The 16,500-nt window shown below is 46.4% G+C and overlaps 1 protein-coding gene across 30 annotated transcripts in view; it reads right to left on the minus strand.

Annotated features, from left to right (window-relative positions):
• Positions 1–233: 233 nt before the first annotated feature.
• ABLIM1 (actin binding LIM protein 1) overlaps positions 234–16,500 on the minus strand; it is a 292,950-nt gene continuing 276,683 nt past the window's right edge. For 13 of the 30 annotated variants that reach the window (XR_009252645.1, XR_009252641.1, XR_009252656.1 and 10 more), the window contains 9 exons: positions 15,600–15,746; positions 13,374–13,465; positions 12,045–12,150; positions 9,594–9,658; positions 8,909–8,969; positions 7,684–7,849; positions 6,751–6,825; positions 5,749–5,829; positions 4,499–4,636 (listed from right to left, as the gene is read on the minus strand). Coding sequence is in view for 4 of the 30 variants with exons in the window: in XM_058697867.1 (XP_058553850.1) it covers positions 4,523–4,636; positions 5,749–5,829; positions 6,751–6,825; positions 7,842–7,849; positions 8,909–8,969; positions 9,594–9,658; positions 12,045–12,150; positions 13,374–13,465; positions 15,600–15,746 (749 nt within the window). In the remaining 26 variants the exon portion in view is untranslated. Of the gene's footprint in view, positions 4,637–5,748; positions 5,830–6,750; positions 7,850–8,908; positions 8,970–9,593; positions 9,659–12,044; positions 12,151–13,373; positions 13,466–15,599; positions 15,747–16,500 lie in introns of those variants that run through there. The other 17 variants (XR_009252638.1, XR_009252648.1, XR_009252650.1 and 14 more) reach the window with 6 other exon arrangements.

Consider the following 16,500-nt stretch of genomic DNA (forward strand, 5'->3'; position numbering starts at 1 on the left):
CACTCACAGAAACCACACACATTTGTTACCGGACGGGTCTGTACACGGAACCCAAGAGGAACATTGATATGGTGGACAACTGTTTTCTCTTCCACAGGATAAAGAAACATGGGCATAGACCATCATCAAGTGGCTCACCACCTTTCTGGATGTTGGCGTAAATAGTATTGTCTCCTGCTACCTTTGGTGAATAGGTTCCAAAAGTGACTCATGGGATCTTCACTCTTGAGAAAGACACTTTGGGGAAGAATTTTATTTAATGATAACAATTGCCAGCCAATTACATCAAGCGTCAGAAAATGTTGGATTCGATTTTGTTGTGTCTGCATACATTGTTTAGAAAGTTTCTTTCAGCTTAAACGGACCACCTCCCCCTTTCTGAGTTTGCCATAAGTTACATTTGTCCAAATGAAAACACAAAAATCCACATGCAAAGCATATCCATCACCATCTCCTCATTGCTTCCTGGGCAACAAATGGAAAGCGATTTTTTTTTTTTTAAAGGCCAAAGTCAATGTTTTGCTTTCTTTCATTACGACAGTCGGGTAGTTTCCTTAATGTACATTACACTCTAAGGTGGGGTCAACTGTAAATCTCAAGCCTGAAATCATCTTTTTTTAAGAGAACATTCTTCAAAAGGGAGTACAAATGAGTGAGTTGTAGGGGCTTACTCACAAACACTTGGTTTATCAAAAGAAAATAATTTCAAAGATCAAGAAGGTCAAGGCTGGCTGAGGAAGTGTAGACTGAACAGTGACCAGGAATACAGAAGACGTGATCTAAAAATCGAGCTTGCCTCAGAGGACACAGAAGGGGGGACGACACGGAGTTCCTTTCCTTCCACCATCTTTCCTGACAGTCAGAGAGAGGGCTCACCTGCCCCTTCGACACGCAAGACACTAACACCAAGCTTTTTGAAAGAATTTTTAGAAAGACCTACCTAGTCAAAAGTAGTGAATTTGAATTTTTTTTTAACTTGCAAAAGCGTATATATTTGATATAATCATCTGAGAAGCAATTCTTTAGAAAAAGGTGTTTGCTTTCAAGTGTAAAGAAATTAGATGAAAGTTTTATAAACATTTCCAGCAAGACTTCTCTAGGTAGAGTTGACGGGCACAAACAGACTGAGAACGTGAGCTGCACGGGGAGTGCAGGCCACAGTGCCCATGAACTCTGGCTCTTCTGTGTGAGGTTGCACAGAACAGGCAGTTTACTGCTAGTTATTGAACGAGTCACATGAAGAACATTTCCTAACTAACCCAAACCAAAATGTGGGTGCACAGCGGGCTGTACAAGTTCCCAAATGATCTTCACGTCTCCTCTTACACCACACAGGAAGACTACATGGTAACCTGGCTCTCCTGGGAGAAACAGTAAAGGAAGCACTGACTTTCATGTTGCCAGAGGCCTCTTTTGCTTCATGCAATCGATGTGTGCTTAAGGAATTGCAAGTAGGCCCAACCCTCAAAAATGGAGCCCTTGGGGTACGTGCCAGGAAAGTTTGCCAGCTGTGGGAGTCCTTCCCTAGAGGGAACAATCTCTTCATTTGGCTGCGTTAACAAGTGGAATTTTTATGTGCGGTGCAGAGTGGGGTTCAAGCAGAGAACGCGGATGTCCCGCACGGTGGCCTGGACGTGCCGAGGACAAGCATGCTGAGCCCGGTTTTTAAAAAAAACGGAGTGGCCATTGTAGCCTATAGAATAGATTTGGCAGTTAGGAGAACCAGGTTGCCCCACGGCCCATCCCTCCAGCTGGAATCTTCTGCCGGGAGTGGAGTTGGGGAACCCGCTCTATGTTATGGTTGTCTACAACCCCTCCCCAGAGCACAGCGCTGCTCTGCCCGTAGACGGGCGGCTACTGACGTTTTCTGGTAATGCATTTTTGCATGGTGCAGTTTAAATGGGCTAGTACGCTCAATACGGAAAGAAGCTTCCCACCCCCGATTCCCCAGGTTGGATGCAGAATTGAATTCAGAAGATACAACAGAAGTAGAGTTTCATTGGTGGGAGGTTTTGGTTCGGATCTTTAACTACCGCTGCAATTTTTCTCCCACTGACCTTTGATCTATGTGCACATGGGTCATAATTCATTAACCAATGAAAACACGGAGGGCCCTTTCTTATCCCCGTAATGAAAAACTTCTCTCCACCAGCCTAGCACGGGCACCCATTTGGCCATGCTTGTGACTGATTACTGGGAATACCCTCTGGTCTCCACTCCTCCCACTGGGCCAGGGCAAAGCAAGGACTAGGATACGCGGGCCTGAGGTGGCAGGTGCAGGAGAGGTCGGAGGGAAGTTGGGGCGGCAGAAATACTGAACGAGGCAAGAGGCACTGAACTGCGAGCTGCGGTCCGGAGGCTTCAGACCCAGGAGGAGCCGGTCTTCTTTCGTCCACTCCATCAGAGCCACTTGCAAAACGCGTTAGTAGGTCCAACACACGCGCGCGCGCGCGCACACACACACACACACACGCTCCTATTTGTGAGAACAGTCCTCAAACATTCAGTGTCTAGCACTGAAAGGACAGGCGGCTTTCGATCCCCTTGGGGAGGGTGCAGGACAGTGCTACTGAGCAGGCCCAGAGCTCAGCACAGCACCCGGGTGATGGAGTGCGTCACAAGTTAGAGGTTCGCAGTACAGGTCCTGGAACTAGTTTCCTTGCTTTTTACCACGGGAGTCAGTTACCAACTAGTTCAAATACTTGGTGCCAGCAGGAAGAACTTCTGAGCCTTTATTATCAGAGGCATAGGAAGAGAATTTGCATGATTTCTCCTTTGGCTTTAAAACAGAGTTTCAATTCCTAGGCAGAGCCCCCAGTGCACACGAATAAATGTGAAAGCCTCCCGTGTGTGGAGCTGGAGAGACCCTCCCTCATCCGACTCACAGGTCATTTGAGCCACGGCCGGAAGCTGCCGGGAACCGTGATGCGGTCTTACACGTGCGTTTTGGTGAAATCCTAGGCCCCGCTTTAAATCTCGTGGTGCCAGATTGGTGAACTCTGGTGCGATGCTCCGAGCTCCACACACAGCCCGATCGGAGGTCTGTTTTCTCCTTGGCGTGCTGCTGACCTGAGCTCCATCAATCACGGAGGATGCTGGCTTCTGACACCAACACCCTTCCACGAAGGATGCCTTGTTGGGTGCGGCGTAGCCTCACTCTTGCCCTTTGAGTCAGGCGCACGTGTGCAAATGTTCCTTGGAAAAGCTGCCGCCCGGCCGGACAAACGTTCAAGCAGAAATGAGATGTAAAAGTACACGCAGACTCCCCAAACTACCCTGGGTGCGTCCACGTACACACACGCGCGCGCGCGCGCGCGCACACACACACACACACACACACACACACACACCATGAAGTCAACAGAGCTAGGCAAAGAAGGAAAGCTGAAAAGGCCAAATTAAATCAGTCTGAAGCAATGTACCCTGGAGTTGCAGAGATTGCAGAGAGAAAAGCGTGCCCTTTCCTTAGCCGACTACTGAAAAGACCTCAAACCCACCTCACCCCCAAAACGCCGGTGGGCTTGATCGGATTCAGAGGATGCTGGGTGGAAAGAAGGACTAGCGTGGGCGGGACACATTTCTTTGTTTTTTTTGTTTTTTTGTGTTGTTTTTTTTTTTTGCCATGAGTGCCGCAGCCCCCTTGGGCAAAAGTCATCTAACAGCACACAACCGGAGAGAACCTCTCCCTTTCCTTTCTGGGCAGTGGGGCCGGGGGGGGGGGGGGGGTGGGGGGACAGCTGCTGTCCGTGGTGGGGAGGCTGAATGAAGCACACAGTCTGAAGCAGGAAAAGAATGAAGGGAGATATTCCTTTCATTCCATTTCCCTCTCTTTCTCTTAAAAAAAAAATTTTTTTTGTTTTTAAATAATAGCTAAGTAATTTGCCAACCAGGTCCTAGCAAACAGTAGAGAAAAAGGAGCCTGTTAAAAATGACTCTGGTTGCTATTCAGCCCCCTCAGAGCAGAGCTTGCCCGGTGCCCCGACTCTGATTTCCATCCTGCTGGGGGGCGCAGGTCGGGCTTCGCGAGGCCAGTGAGGACAGGGGTGTGCAAAGTGGTGTGCCCGCATGGATATGTCCCTCAGGCTCTTCCTTCTTAGCCACAGTGCTACATAATAAATATATTCCTACCTCGGAATTACTACAGCTGCTTTTTTTCCATGCGGCGTCCTAAGGGCACTTGCTGGCTCTTACCCATACGGTCAGCACTATTGTGACACAACAGTTATAGGAACTGTTGCGTATATAAGGTGATGGAAAAAGGTCACGAGTGTGGGGAACACAGAAATTTCTATCCTGTTGCTTCTTGGCAAGTGTTGCCGGTGGTGGGTCCGAAGTTTGGCTCGTGGGTGTTTTCACCAGGTTTCCCCTTTCGTCGTTGCTGAGGGACAGTAGCTTGCAAGTTCTCCAATCAAGTTTGGGCCTTAACACAACACCTTATGTGTCACTGCCACGTCAGTCCTTTTTTTACCTGCTGTCTACGCGGGGCGGGGGCGGGCGGGGTGGGGGTGGGGGTGGGGGAGGCTTAGAAGAGCTTCGCTTTCTTCTTCATGTCGTTGCGTCTCCAAAGAGGTAACTTGTCAAATTCCTGTATGGACATTCCAAAGATTTCCCGAAACACTTCTGGGGCTAAGTGGCGCTGTGACGGGAGAAAAGATCAGGGGTTAAGTCCTGATGGCCACCCGGATGGCCTTGAGCCTTGAGAGTTGCTCTCAAGTCTACAGGGGATCATTGTGAAGAGCAAGACAGAATGATGGCAGAGGAGTTTACTTCTTGAGCTTATTAGCAGGCCCTGGCCTCACTGGATCCTTACCTGGTTGGCCCAGGGGAGGCACCCTCGCCAGGAGACAAAAAAGCTGGTGGAGTATTGATGGTTATTGAATATACTTAATGGTGATGGGACATAGGAAGGTGACCCATCACCCTAGAGGCAACTCCATTTCAGGTCGCTGGGATGTTGAGGAGAGGCAGGGAACATGGACCATAGTAATAAGAAAGCCAGAGAGAGACTTCCAGAATGGTCTCCGGGGAGCCCAGGGGCTCCCTCCTGGCTCAGCGGCAGGAGTTTTGGTGGATGCCTGGTCTGTGAGGAGAACAGACTCCATCCGTTGTCTCTCCTAAAAAGTTCCCTCAGGATAGTAGAGCCTTTATTCTCTGTGCCAGACTGACTTCACATACAAAGGTACTGCCTTTTGTCAGGGAGAAGTAATGATTCTTTTTAAGACTGGCAGCCAGAGTTTTTCTTCATTAAAATCACTCCGATGGAAAGTAGAAAGATCAGCATTCCATGTCTAAGGAGGTCTCGGGTGTGTGTACCCGGAGAACCCTTCAACAAGGAATGTGGGAACAGCTGAGAGAGACACTCTTCGTCCAGCACTCCCTTCCCTCTCACGATGAGCTGGACCCAGGCTCAGGGAAAGGTTAGGCTCTAGGGTATCTGAAGAAGGATGGATTCCACTCTACAACCCCGGCCACCACGATGACGACATCGTTTCCACAGAAAATGACTAAAATCATACTGTGCCTCCTGGGTCATCTTTGGGGTTTCACCACACATTTAGGCTGATCTCTTAAGTGTATATTTGGGTTTTCATCCCAAGTTATCGTAGTTCTACCTAACATATGAGGTTGATTCTTTTCATTTTTTTTTGCCTGGGGAAAGTTGGGGGAAGTGCACAGGTATCTGCAGTTGGGATAGTTATTTATTTATTTATTTATTTATTTATTTAGTTAGTTAGTTAGTTAGTTTACCTCCAGCCTGGTTCTGTCCACGTCTCTTAGGATTTTGTTGCGCCCTCTGTTGGTCACCATCAGCATTTCATATGGAAATATCTGAGAAGCAAAGAAAAATACCTCTTCTAGAACACCGTTGTCCATTTTATTAACAAGCAGAATCTACCTAAAATCTAGCACTCCCAAGACAGAACTTCTAAGACATTGTAATTATAGAATCTGAATGATGGGTGTTCCTCAAATATCCAATGGACAGGGACCAGTTCTCATACATTCTCAACTGACCATGTCTCATGTGACCCTGTGCCTTTGGAGGGCTTTGTAGAGTGAAAGAATACAAACCTATTATGTCTTGGGGGTAAAGGTAAAAAATAGAAGTGAAATGATAGGAATGTGGTTTATATGACAGGGTACCCTTGCAGGGTTCGACGGTCTTGTTCCATGACCGGCTCATGACTCCATGCAGCCAGGCAGGCCCAGAAGCCCTCTGGTGGAGGACACTGAGATAAGTCCCAGTTATGGTCACCAGGGAGCATAGCCTTGGACACCTCTGGAGTTTCAGGATGGTCTGGAGCTAGGGTAACCAATCATCCCAGTTTGCTCGGCACCGAGGAGGTTCCTGGAATGCCAGACTTTCAGGGCTCACACTGGGAGAGTCCTGGGCAAGCGGGATGTGCTGGTCACCCCATCTGGGGTGGTCTGTGGGTGTCCGACTTTGCACTGGGCGTGCCTCGCAGTGCTTGTACCAGGGGCCAAGTACAGAGCTCGTAGGAGAGGTGTGCTGTATTTCACTGTGAATACATCATACCGCACCCAGTGAGGGCTTAAACCTGTTGACTCAGTGTGACAAAACCAGTGGAGAGTCAGGGTACTCTGTGATGTGGCTTGTGTGATGTATCAGCCTGGAAGCAAGTGGACCTCAACACTGAGTGTGATGGAACGGCAGAAAACCAAATCTCTTCAGGGTGATGGCCCGGTGTGCTATTCCCGTATGAGAGCCGGGAGAATGGCTACACTTGCCTTTGGTTCCAACATGTTGGGCATGGACACCCCCCGGTCCATTCTTGTCCCGGACATGTGGCCATCTGGGAGAGTCTGCAACAGAAAAGCCGCTTTAAGGAGCACATGACAGCGTGGGGAGCTGAGGGGGGAACCGTGTGGCCGCCCCAAACTCCCTGTTTCTGTCTCAAATCCTGTTTTACAGATGTGCCATTGTGATCACCATAAATATTTCAAAAATGAAATCCTTTCTGCATAAGAGCAGGGATACTGGGAATACTGTTCTTCTGTCATTAAGTGGGGAAAGACCCTGGCTTAATAACTATTGAGGGGCCCCTGGGTGGTTCAGTCGGTTAAGCATCCGACTCTTGATTTCGGCTCAGGTCATGATCTCCTGGTTCTTGAGATCAAGTCCCAGGTCCAGCTCTGCACTGACAATGCGGAGTTTGTTTGGGATTCTCTCCTTCTCTCTCTCCAGCCCTCCCCTGCTCATGCTCTCTCTCTCTTTCCAAATAAGGAAATAAACTTTAAAAACAACTATTAATTCCTAATTTAGGCTCCACACATGAAAGTATACAGTATATTAAAAAATTTCCAAGTCTGTGATTATTTTCTTACTTTACTCTGAGTTTTCTTTGCATTCCCCCCCGCCCCCATCCTCCACCATGATTTTATAAGGCTAGGGTCTAGGAAAAAAGAAATGGTACCAGACAGGACAGGAATTTCTTTGCATTTGGGACCACGGGAAGGAGGGGAGGACCCAAAGCTCGGAGTGGTTAAAACTGAAAGGGAAAACTGTATGTGGGCAGACCCTTGATGTTGGTCCACTTCTGTCACAGAGAGGATGCTCTGAGGCCAGAGCAAGAGTCCTCGGACACCTGGCCTGGTTCATGCCACGTCCCCAAGGCCTGCGGGGCCAGCTTGACGTGGACATCAGGCATTCCTGATCCTTACGGCTCCTCACATCTCCGGGCTAATGAATCAGACCAATCAACCCAAGTTAAGAATCTTCTCGACAGAAACCCTTCCCTTGAGCCGCCACACGAGTCTAGACTGGTAAATGGCTGTTTTGCTGGCGTGGTCAACAACTTGAGAAAGACAGTGTTCCATACCTGGTAGTCTAGAAAGGAAAGAAAAAGAAAATTTCAGAAGAGAAAGATCAGAGAAAAACACGACACATTAATATACAATATTCTACTGCAATTCCGCAGACATTCTACAAGGCACCGCGTTCTTCTCTCTGCTGGGGTCTCTGGACACGCTGTCTCCCTGAAGCTAGGAGATGCCTACTCCTGTTTCAGTTATCAGTTAAAAACACCCTTTTTTCACGGAGGCTTTCCCCGACACCCTGAAGGTATTTCCGCCTTCTCTGCTTACAGCATGTATCTCTGGAAGCTTCTCTCTTGTCACCTCAACCTGTCCCTGTGTCTCACTCAGTCATGTGCCTTTTTTTTTAAATAATTTTTTTTAATGTTTATTTATTTTTCAGAGATAGACAGAGTGGGGGAGGGGGATAGACAGAGGGAGACACAGAATCTGAAGCAGGCTCCAGGCTCTTAGCTGTCAGCACAGAGCCCGACGCGGGACTCGAACCCACAAAGTGCGGGATCATGACCTTGGGCTGAAGTCAGACACTCAACCGACTGAGCCACCCAGGTGCCCCACTCATGTGCATTTTTTTTTAATGTTTATTTATTTTTGAGAGAGAGAGAGAGAGGCAGAGCGTGAGCAGGGAAGGGGCAGAGAGAGAGGGAGACACAGAATCTGAAGCAGGCTCCAGGCTCTGAACCGGCAGCACAGAGCCTGACGCGGGGCTCGAACTCGTGAACTGTGAGATCATGACCTGAGCCGAAGTCGGACGCTCAACCAACTGAGCCACCCAGGCGCCCCTCATGTGCATTTTTGACAGTAGGGCCGTGTCTTGCTTAGAGTGTGCCGTAACTCCAGAGATCTATGTGGTGGAGTGCTCGGCACATGGCAGGAGCAACGAATTCATTCTTACAAACTCTGCTTCTCTGGTCTCATTTCAGTGGTGACGCTTTGCGATTTTAATACATGCTCCGTGAGCTCCCACAGGCTAGCTGCGATCCGACTTTCGGAGGGCAGACTGCACGAACAGAGACCATGTATTTGTGACTGCACAGCCAGTCAGTCAGCAGTGTGACCGCGATGGCCTTACCTCGGACTCCGCCGCTGACGTCCCCATAGCTGTTGTACTGAGCAAAGTCTGTGGAAACAGGCTGAGATGAGGAAGAACAACACATCGTTAGAAAATCCACTCCACCGTGACGGTTTTAGAGCCAGGTGAAAAGAAAGAAAGGATTTACAAAATCCTAAGAGTTCTTCCCAAGCTGAATTCCTGGGCCCTTGTTATTTTTCTTCTACTATTATGGAATCTCTTTGTCTTTCGCGATGCCTCCGATGGCAGCAGGACCTGGGTAAGCAGGTTATCTTTTGCCAATAAATAAAAATACGTTTCTTCACACAGCTACGCAATTACATTTGTCCTATGCTTTGGGGGGAGGGTGATTGCAAGGAACTTTCCTGTATCTTTTCACAGCAGAGATAAGGGCTCAAGTTATTACTTTTAGCTTGAAATATTTGCCACACGATCAATTAATGTAGTCTTCCCACGAGCTTATAGAGGTTATTTTTCCATCTACAGTCAATTTCTCTTTCTCTCAATAGAACTATTTTATTCTGCCTGTAACTCAAAGTGATTTGCCACGATATCAGAGATTATAATTTTCTTCATATCCTAGGACTGAGATCATGTTATCAGACATACTCAGACACTATGTCAGCGCTTCATACCAGGTCTGAAGAAGGAATAAACTCAGGAACAATTCATTGAGAAATCTTACCCGGTGAAGCCCATTTTTTCCATAGCCTGGGAGAGATGAGGTTTTAGATGATAGAGCATGTGAAGCTGAATGAGAAAAGGTAAAAAAAGAAAAAAAGAGGAAATCAGAAGTCCAATTCTTAAAAGCTTCTTTCTTTTAAAAGTAAACTCTATCCCTAATGTGGGGCTTGAACTCACGACCCCAAGATCAAGAGTCGCATGCTGTACCGACTCAGCCAGCCAGGTGCCCCCAGAAGTCCAGCTGTAATGAAACTGACAATTTATCTTCTACCTTACAGAAGAGAAGATCCATAGAAAAATAGAAAAAAATAACCCAGATAATGTTGGGCTCTAATGTTCCTGAAAGGCCACCACATTTGGGTGATGCAGGGAATGGATGGAGAAGGAAAGAGTTGCCTGATGCTGCTTTATCTCCGAATCCTCAATACAACCCTAATAATACCATTATTATTTCCATTTCATAGGAGGAGAAATAGGGGCTAAGAGAAGTTAAGTATCTTGCCCAAGGTCACTCATCTTATAAACCGCTAAGCGATGATCTGAACCCAGGGCTACCTGGATGCATACGTTCATGCCCCATTGGTCTGGCAGCAATAAGTGACCTGAAAGCCAACCGTGTAAATGTCATGCTCTCCTGGCCCACCAGGAGAGGCGTGGGATAAGCCACCCCATTAATGGAGTCTCCCCATTAATAGCCCATTAATCAACAGCCTCGCACTACATCAACTATGGGGCTTTCGGGGGAGCAGACCTGGGTTTGAGTTCTGGCTCTGCAACTTGGCACCTCTCGGGATTTCATCTCTGTTAGTCTTTGTTTCTTGACTCATGTAGATACAGTGCTATATGTTCTTATAGAACAGGGTTATAGAGTTAGACAGAGCTCTGAAGATTAGTAAACCACTCAGTGCAAGATGGATGCCAGTGAGGCATCTCGGAGAGGCAGCCGGGCATTCCCGTGCACTCTGAGGTTATAACACTTGGACTCCTGAATCCTAGTTTTGCTAGTTACTAATAATGTGACATTGGGTAAGTTACTTAAATTTCCTGCTCCTGTCTTCTGATCTATGAAATGGGGATGATAATAACATCATCGACTTCATTGGCATGTTGTGAGAATAAATGAAATAATGTTTAACACAAGGGCTTGAATGTAGTAAACGCTAAACATACTGTTAAAGAGACTTTAAGAGGGACAAGTACACACTAGTTCAGAACACGGGAGAAGAAATATTGTGGGTTAAGAGGGCACTGACTTATGACAAATATAAGCAGGGGGAAATATACTGATCAACTCTTTCAGCCCAGTGTGTAAGTAATCTCCTTCAAAAGTATCAAAAGCAACTCTGCTTGTCTTCAGCTCTTTCAGTGAATATCTGAATGTAAAATCACAATGTCTTCAAAATGTTGTTCAAGGTCTCTATAATCAAAAAGCATTCTATTCTCTCCCTCCCTTTCTTTTTTTTAAAGTTTATTTATTTTGACAGAGAGAGAGACAGAACAAGCTGTAGAGAGACAGAGAGAGGGGGACAGAGGATCCAAAGTGGGCTCTGTGCTGATAGCAGAGAGCCCGATGCAGGGCTTGAACTTAGGAACTGGGAGATCATGACCTGAGCCGAAGTTGGACGCTTAACCAACTGAGCCACCCAGATGCCCTGACTTTCTCTTTTTTTAAAGAGTAGAATAGTCAAAATGAAATGAACTATAAGGGCTTGATTCACATTGTCATACGGTGTTCCAGATTAAAAGGGTAAATCAATTTCATCAAATGTTAAGAAGTCTCTTGCAAAATCAAGTTCCCTTGAGCCAAAAATCATAGTTCTTCTCTAACAGAAATAAGGTAAGAGGAGTTGAAAGTACATGGGTTTAGAAAGTCTGAGACCCTTTCTAGGGTAAGAGAATGTCAGTGGCTACTTCTGTGTATGTGGATGTCCTCCTCTCCCAGCAGGGGGCATAAAACCCAGAAAGACAGAAGATCCTGATTATGTACCTTCTTCCTTCCCTGCCTGATCTAGACCTCTCAGTGATTGAGCTTTTCCTTTATGTTTACTTCTAATTGTGTGTGTGTGTATGTGTGTGTGTGTGTGTGTGTGTGTGTGTGTATTCCATACGTTACAGATATACATGATACACCCGTGTCTCTAAATGCTCCAAAAGCATTTGTTCTCTGTAAGGATTTCCTTTCATGGATTCCCTCTAAGATGAGTATTCTGAACAGACCCTCAGAAAATCCTCCCAGGGCCCCCCTGCCCACTTCCGTCATGAAGAAGATACACATTTAAGGAAGAACTACGGCATCCTCGTAAGCTAAGCTGACACGCAGTGGGTTTCCTGTACTTCCTTTCACGGAGAACACACCAGAAGTGTCCCTGCCTCTCCTGGAACAGGCCAGGCAGGCTCCCTGCAGGCAGGGGGCCGGCTCCCGCTGGGAGAAGGCAGTGGGTCCGCTGCTCACCTGAGTTGATGGGAGAATCATAGCGACTGGCTGACAGGGACGACCTCTCCCGGCTCTCCTTCTCCATCTCCTCTTTCAATATCAACTGCCCCAGGCCTGAGTTGAGCTATTCACAGAGAAAAGACAGATAAAAGAGGAGTCCACAATTATGGTCAGAGATGGCAGTTTCTGTTTGAGAAGGTCCTGCAAGAAGTTTCTGACTCTACAGTGAACCACCCAGAGGCCGGTGGTTCCCCAGAGGGTAGGCCAGGTTTTGAACCTTGAACCCCTCTTAGCCTTTTTTAATATCCAGATACCATTCCCCTAGGCCATGTCAGAAGAATGTTCTCTCTCCTCTGCCCTGCCCAGCGTGCCCTGAGGTGACCTCAGGAGGCATGTGCCTATGCCGATTTTTGAAGCACAGAGGGGAGTTTGGGGAGAGTATCTTTAAAAAAAGAAATTACGCTGATTTGTTTAAAAACAAGAAAACACAAGTAATGTATGCTCGTTGCACAGACTTTAGAAAATCTAGAAGGAGAGAAGAGTAGCCCATAGTCCACCACTCAGAGATAACCACCATTTACATTTTGATTTCTATCCATCCTGTATTTTTCCATGCGCATATTATACAAAACTGGGCTCATGCCGTAAGTACAACTTTGTATCCTTTCCCTCCATACAACTAGTATCTTGTGCGTTTCCCATATGCTTAAGTATCTTTGGAAAATGTCATTGGAGCGGATTCATTAGTTTCTTATTGGCGGGAGAGTATATAATTTCCTGGCTCCCTCTACCCCAGGCTATAATGGACTATCCTTCTTTTGGTCTCCTGGGATGTTGTGGGAGGGGTATAATGCGGGTTTCTTGGTGGCAGCCCATTTTGTCCCTTCCCTCCTGGCCCACATCAACATATTAGGTCCTACAAGTCCTGAGGAAAGACTTGGACAAATACTCAGTCCCAAGGGAATTCCTTCGGCAGAAGCTGCCCTGGGGGAAGGAAGGCAGGTGTTGCACCACATGGGTGACAGCGTGGCTCCACCTGGCCCTTCGGCACCCTTTCAAGCGTGCACTGCACACACATGCCCCACGCGGTCACGCTCTCCTCACAGAAGCTCGAACATTCCACGTCCCCCTGACCTCCAGCTTCCAGGCCATCTCTTCCGGAACCCACTAAGTACCCTGTCTTATAGTCACCTGAGGCCCGTCTTCGGTCGCCTACCGGATTTCGGGCCCTTTGAGGGCCGGGACCACCTCTCACTCCCTTGGTGGCCCACCCATCGCATTCACTGAAACTTCCGGGTCTATGGAACTGAATTGGAGACTTTGCAGCAAAGTAGCTTAAGGACAAACCTTCATCAGTTGCTCTTCCTGCAGCTGCCGGCGCCTCAGAAGCTCCTCGTCATCTTCCTCTCTGCCACTAGATCTGCGTCTCATGTCGGCTCCTAATTCCACAGCAAAGACAACTTCTCACATGAGCCCCATGGCAAGGGGATCTTAAGGCACTAGTCCACCTGCGCTCAACTTGTCCAGATGGCAAAATCGGCAGCAGTCTTTAACGTTCACGAACAACACAAGGAAAAGAGGGCCCACCGCCGACTGAGCCCTGCAGGTGGGTTTCTCGCGACGGGGGCCTCCTTTGACAGGCCAGCTCAACGCGTGATCTGGTAAGGCATGACCTTTGGCCTCCCGACAACTGATCTGCTCAGTTAGAACTTGGCGTGCCCTTACGGCTGGGGCTCAGTCATCCCATCAGCCACTGGCCGCAGCCCTCTGTCATAGGCGGGAAGGCATCTAGAGTTATTATTTGGATCTCTCGGAGGTCAATTTTCAAAGAGGGGAACCCAAGTTCACGCACATACCACCCAATAGGTAAGATCGTCACTCTCTCGTGTTCTCTTTTTCTGAACAGACTTGTCATACAATCACCCTCCCTCTGCCCTTAAATTCACTAAAAAGCATGCTTTTATTTTCCTTTTAAGGGATGAGTCTCCAATGTTTTCCTTCCCTCAATCCTTGGCAAAAATGGTCACGAGAGAGTTTTATGCTAATAGGTCAATAAAATAGCATTAATACAGCTAAAAAGTTACTTATTTCATTCCAATCTAGCAAATCACTTACAATTTTTAAGCTTCTTGGAAAAGGGGAGACAGGGAGTGAAAGGGAGGAATCTGTCCAAATGGTTGTAAAATTAAGATAATTATTGTTTTTCCTAAATTGCTTGGATTAATCTGGCTGTGGGAGGAAACAGGCAAGCTTGCTAATCTAATCAAAATAAACTTTAACCTATAGTCTCAGTTTTCATCCTTTTGATTAACGGGCCAGAAATTTTCTTCACTTTGGAACCTAAAAACTATTTAGTGGTGATGATTTTAATCACAAAATATTCTTCTTCCTCTGCCCCAAATTTAGCTGTATGTGTCCCTACAAAGCAACATGACTGAACCGAACCTCAAAGGCCACAAGAACTGCCTGCAGGGCACAAACTGGCAGGGAAAAGCTGAGGACTGATTGATTCTTAGTTCCTAAAATCATAAATGTCAATGTGAATTTACTCTCTTTAATCTATGCTAATAAAAATGAAAAGACTCAAGTTTGCAAGAATTAAATAAATCTTAAGTCAGCATAATATACAGAGTACTTGGGAATAATGAACGAAGGAGGGAGATTTTCCCTCAAGTATTTCTGTAAATATAGATTGCTTTAAAGTCCACTTATACTGTTTGTAAAAATTATTCTGGAAAATGGCTTGATGAGAAAAAGCATGATGAAGAAAATTTGGAAAATTGAAGGCCTTTTAAAAAAGGTTGTCAACAGACATGTGAGAAGATACTTCTATCTTTGCAAAACTGACTCACTAAATCTTCAGTATTAGCTTCTGTGTTTGCTAAATACCCCTTTTTAGGCCAAGTGATTTCACAACTTGCAAAACAGGAAAGACACAGACACGGTTCTAAAGCATAAATCTGTGGTTCAAAGCAAAGAATGAAACAGCTCGAACGTGACATGTTAGCACAGAATTCATGGAAATGAGATGGAAAATCACATAACTTCATGTGAGTGGTTATTCCAGAACACCTACTACTCGGTGACAGCCTTTCTTAGTAAAGGAGAACGTGATCTCACGAGTAAGGTAGAAGTGCTTCAGTGTTAGGACTGGCTGTTAAGAGAATTGTAACTTCAACCCAGAAATAACCTAAAACAAATGTCACTGAGAGAAGTCACACCTCTGTGGACACTTGGTAAAGTCACCCACTAGACTCTACTTATAAACGGTGTTCTTGGCGGGAGGCTTTGGTTCAACTAGTTCAAAAGTTACTGATTCTGCAGTAACTCTGAGAGTCCCTGCAGATCATCTGTTCTAGACCAGTTATGGCTGTCTCTCAGCGGGTTGGTGAGCGCAAGGCTCTCGTGATTGGGTTTTTGTAATTTTGAAGCATTTGGCACCCAAATGCTCTGGTCATACTTTTCCTAAATGTCTTTACGATAGGACACATTTTTTTTGCATAGTTTTAAGCATTTCGTTTTGTGATCTCCTACCAATTTGTCCGTTTTGGCTTAGCCACAGCAGTTGCATACCTACGGCGGCAAGTGAGGGGGGCCCAGGCCAGTGATCCGTCTCAATCTTTGGTATCTCGCTGGGATCTGGAGCTTGGGCTGCTGGGAACTTGGAAAACTTGATGATGTCTTCTGAAGACTTGCTCTGGGCTGCTAAGGCAGCTGCATCTAGGCGGGAATCGGGGGGGGGGGGGAAGCTTAGCTATCGGTCTGCAAGGCCATGGTGGTACAACCCACTTCCATAGTTGTCTTGTTTTCTGGCAAAAGTTTCAACTCCAGAAAGCTGTTTATGGCTCTTAGCAATTGCCCAGTCACTCAGTGGCGCCTAGTGACAAGTGATTTTCCTTATGTTCTGTTGGATGCAAAATTTCATTCTACATCTGAAATACCTTATTGTAGAGCTGGGCCATCCGATACTAGCTCTAGCTACGCATGGCTACCTCGATTAATAAAATTAAATGAAACCAGAAAATGAATAAAATTAAAATCCAGTTCCTCAGTTGCACGAGCTACATTTGAAGCGCTCAATAGCCATGTGTAATGAGTGGCCACCATATTGGAAGCACCATCGTAGAACAAACATTTCTGTCATCACAGAAAGTTCCATCAGATGATACTCTTCTAGAGCAATCAGAAATTTGAATTAGTAGTTTGAAATCAAAGAGCTAAGTTAAAAGCATGACGCCGTCCACTGACTGTAGTTGTTAACCGTAAGAGGGCTGGCTTTGTATGTTTGTGTATTTGTATCTGTTCATTTCAGCGATCATCTGTCTAGTTCATTCTACTCTTTACATATATATAATGTGTCTGGAGTCCTAGGAGAAATGGCAATGGGAAAATCCACGCTTAGCTTCTAGGAATTTAGCATTGTGCCTTTCGTATGTTGACTTATGAATGTATGCAAAACACTCCTTATTTCCCT

The sequence above is a fragment of the Neofelis nebulosa genome, chromosome 13 (genome assembly GCF_028018385.1).
Source record: "Neofelis nebulosa isolate mNeoNeb1 chromosome 13, mNeoNeb1.pri, whole genome shotgun sequence".
Taxonomy (NCBI): Eukaryota; Metazoa; Chordata; class Mammalia; order Carnivora; family Felidae; genus Neofelis; species Neofelis nebulosa.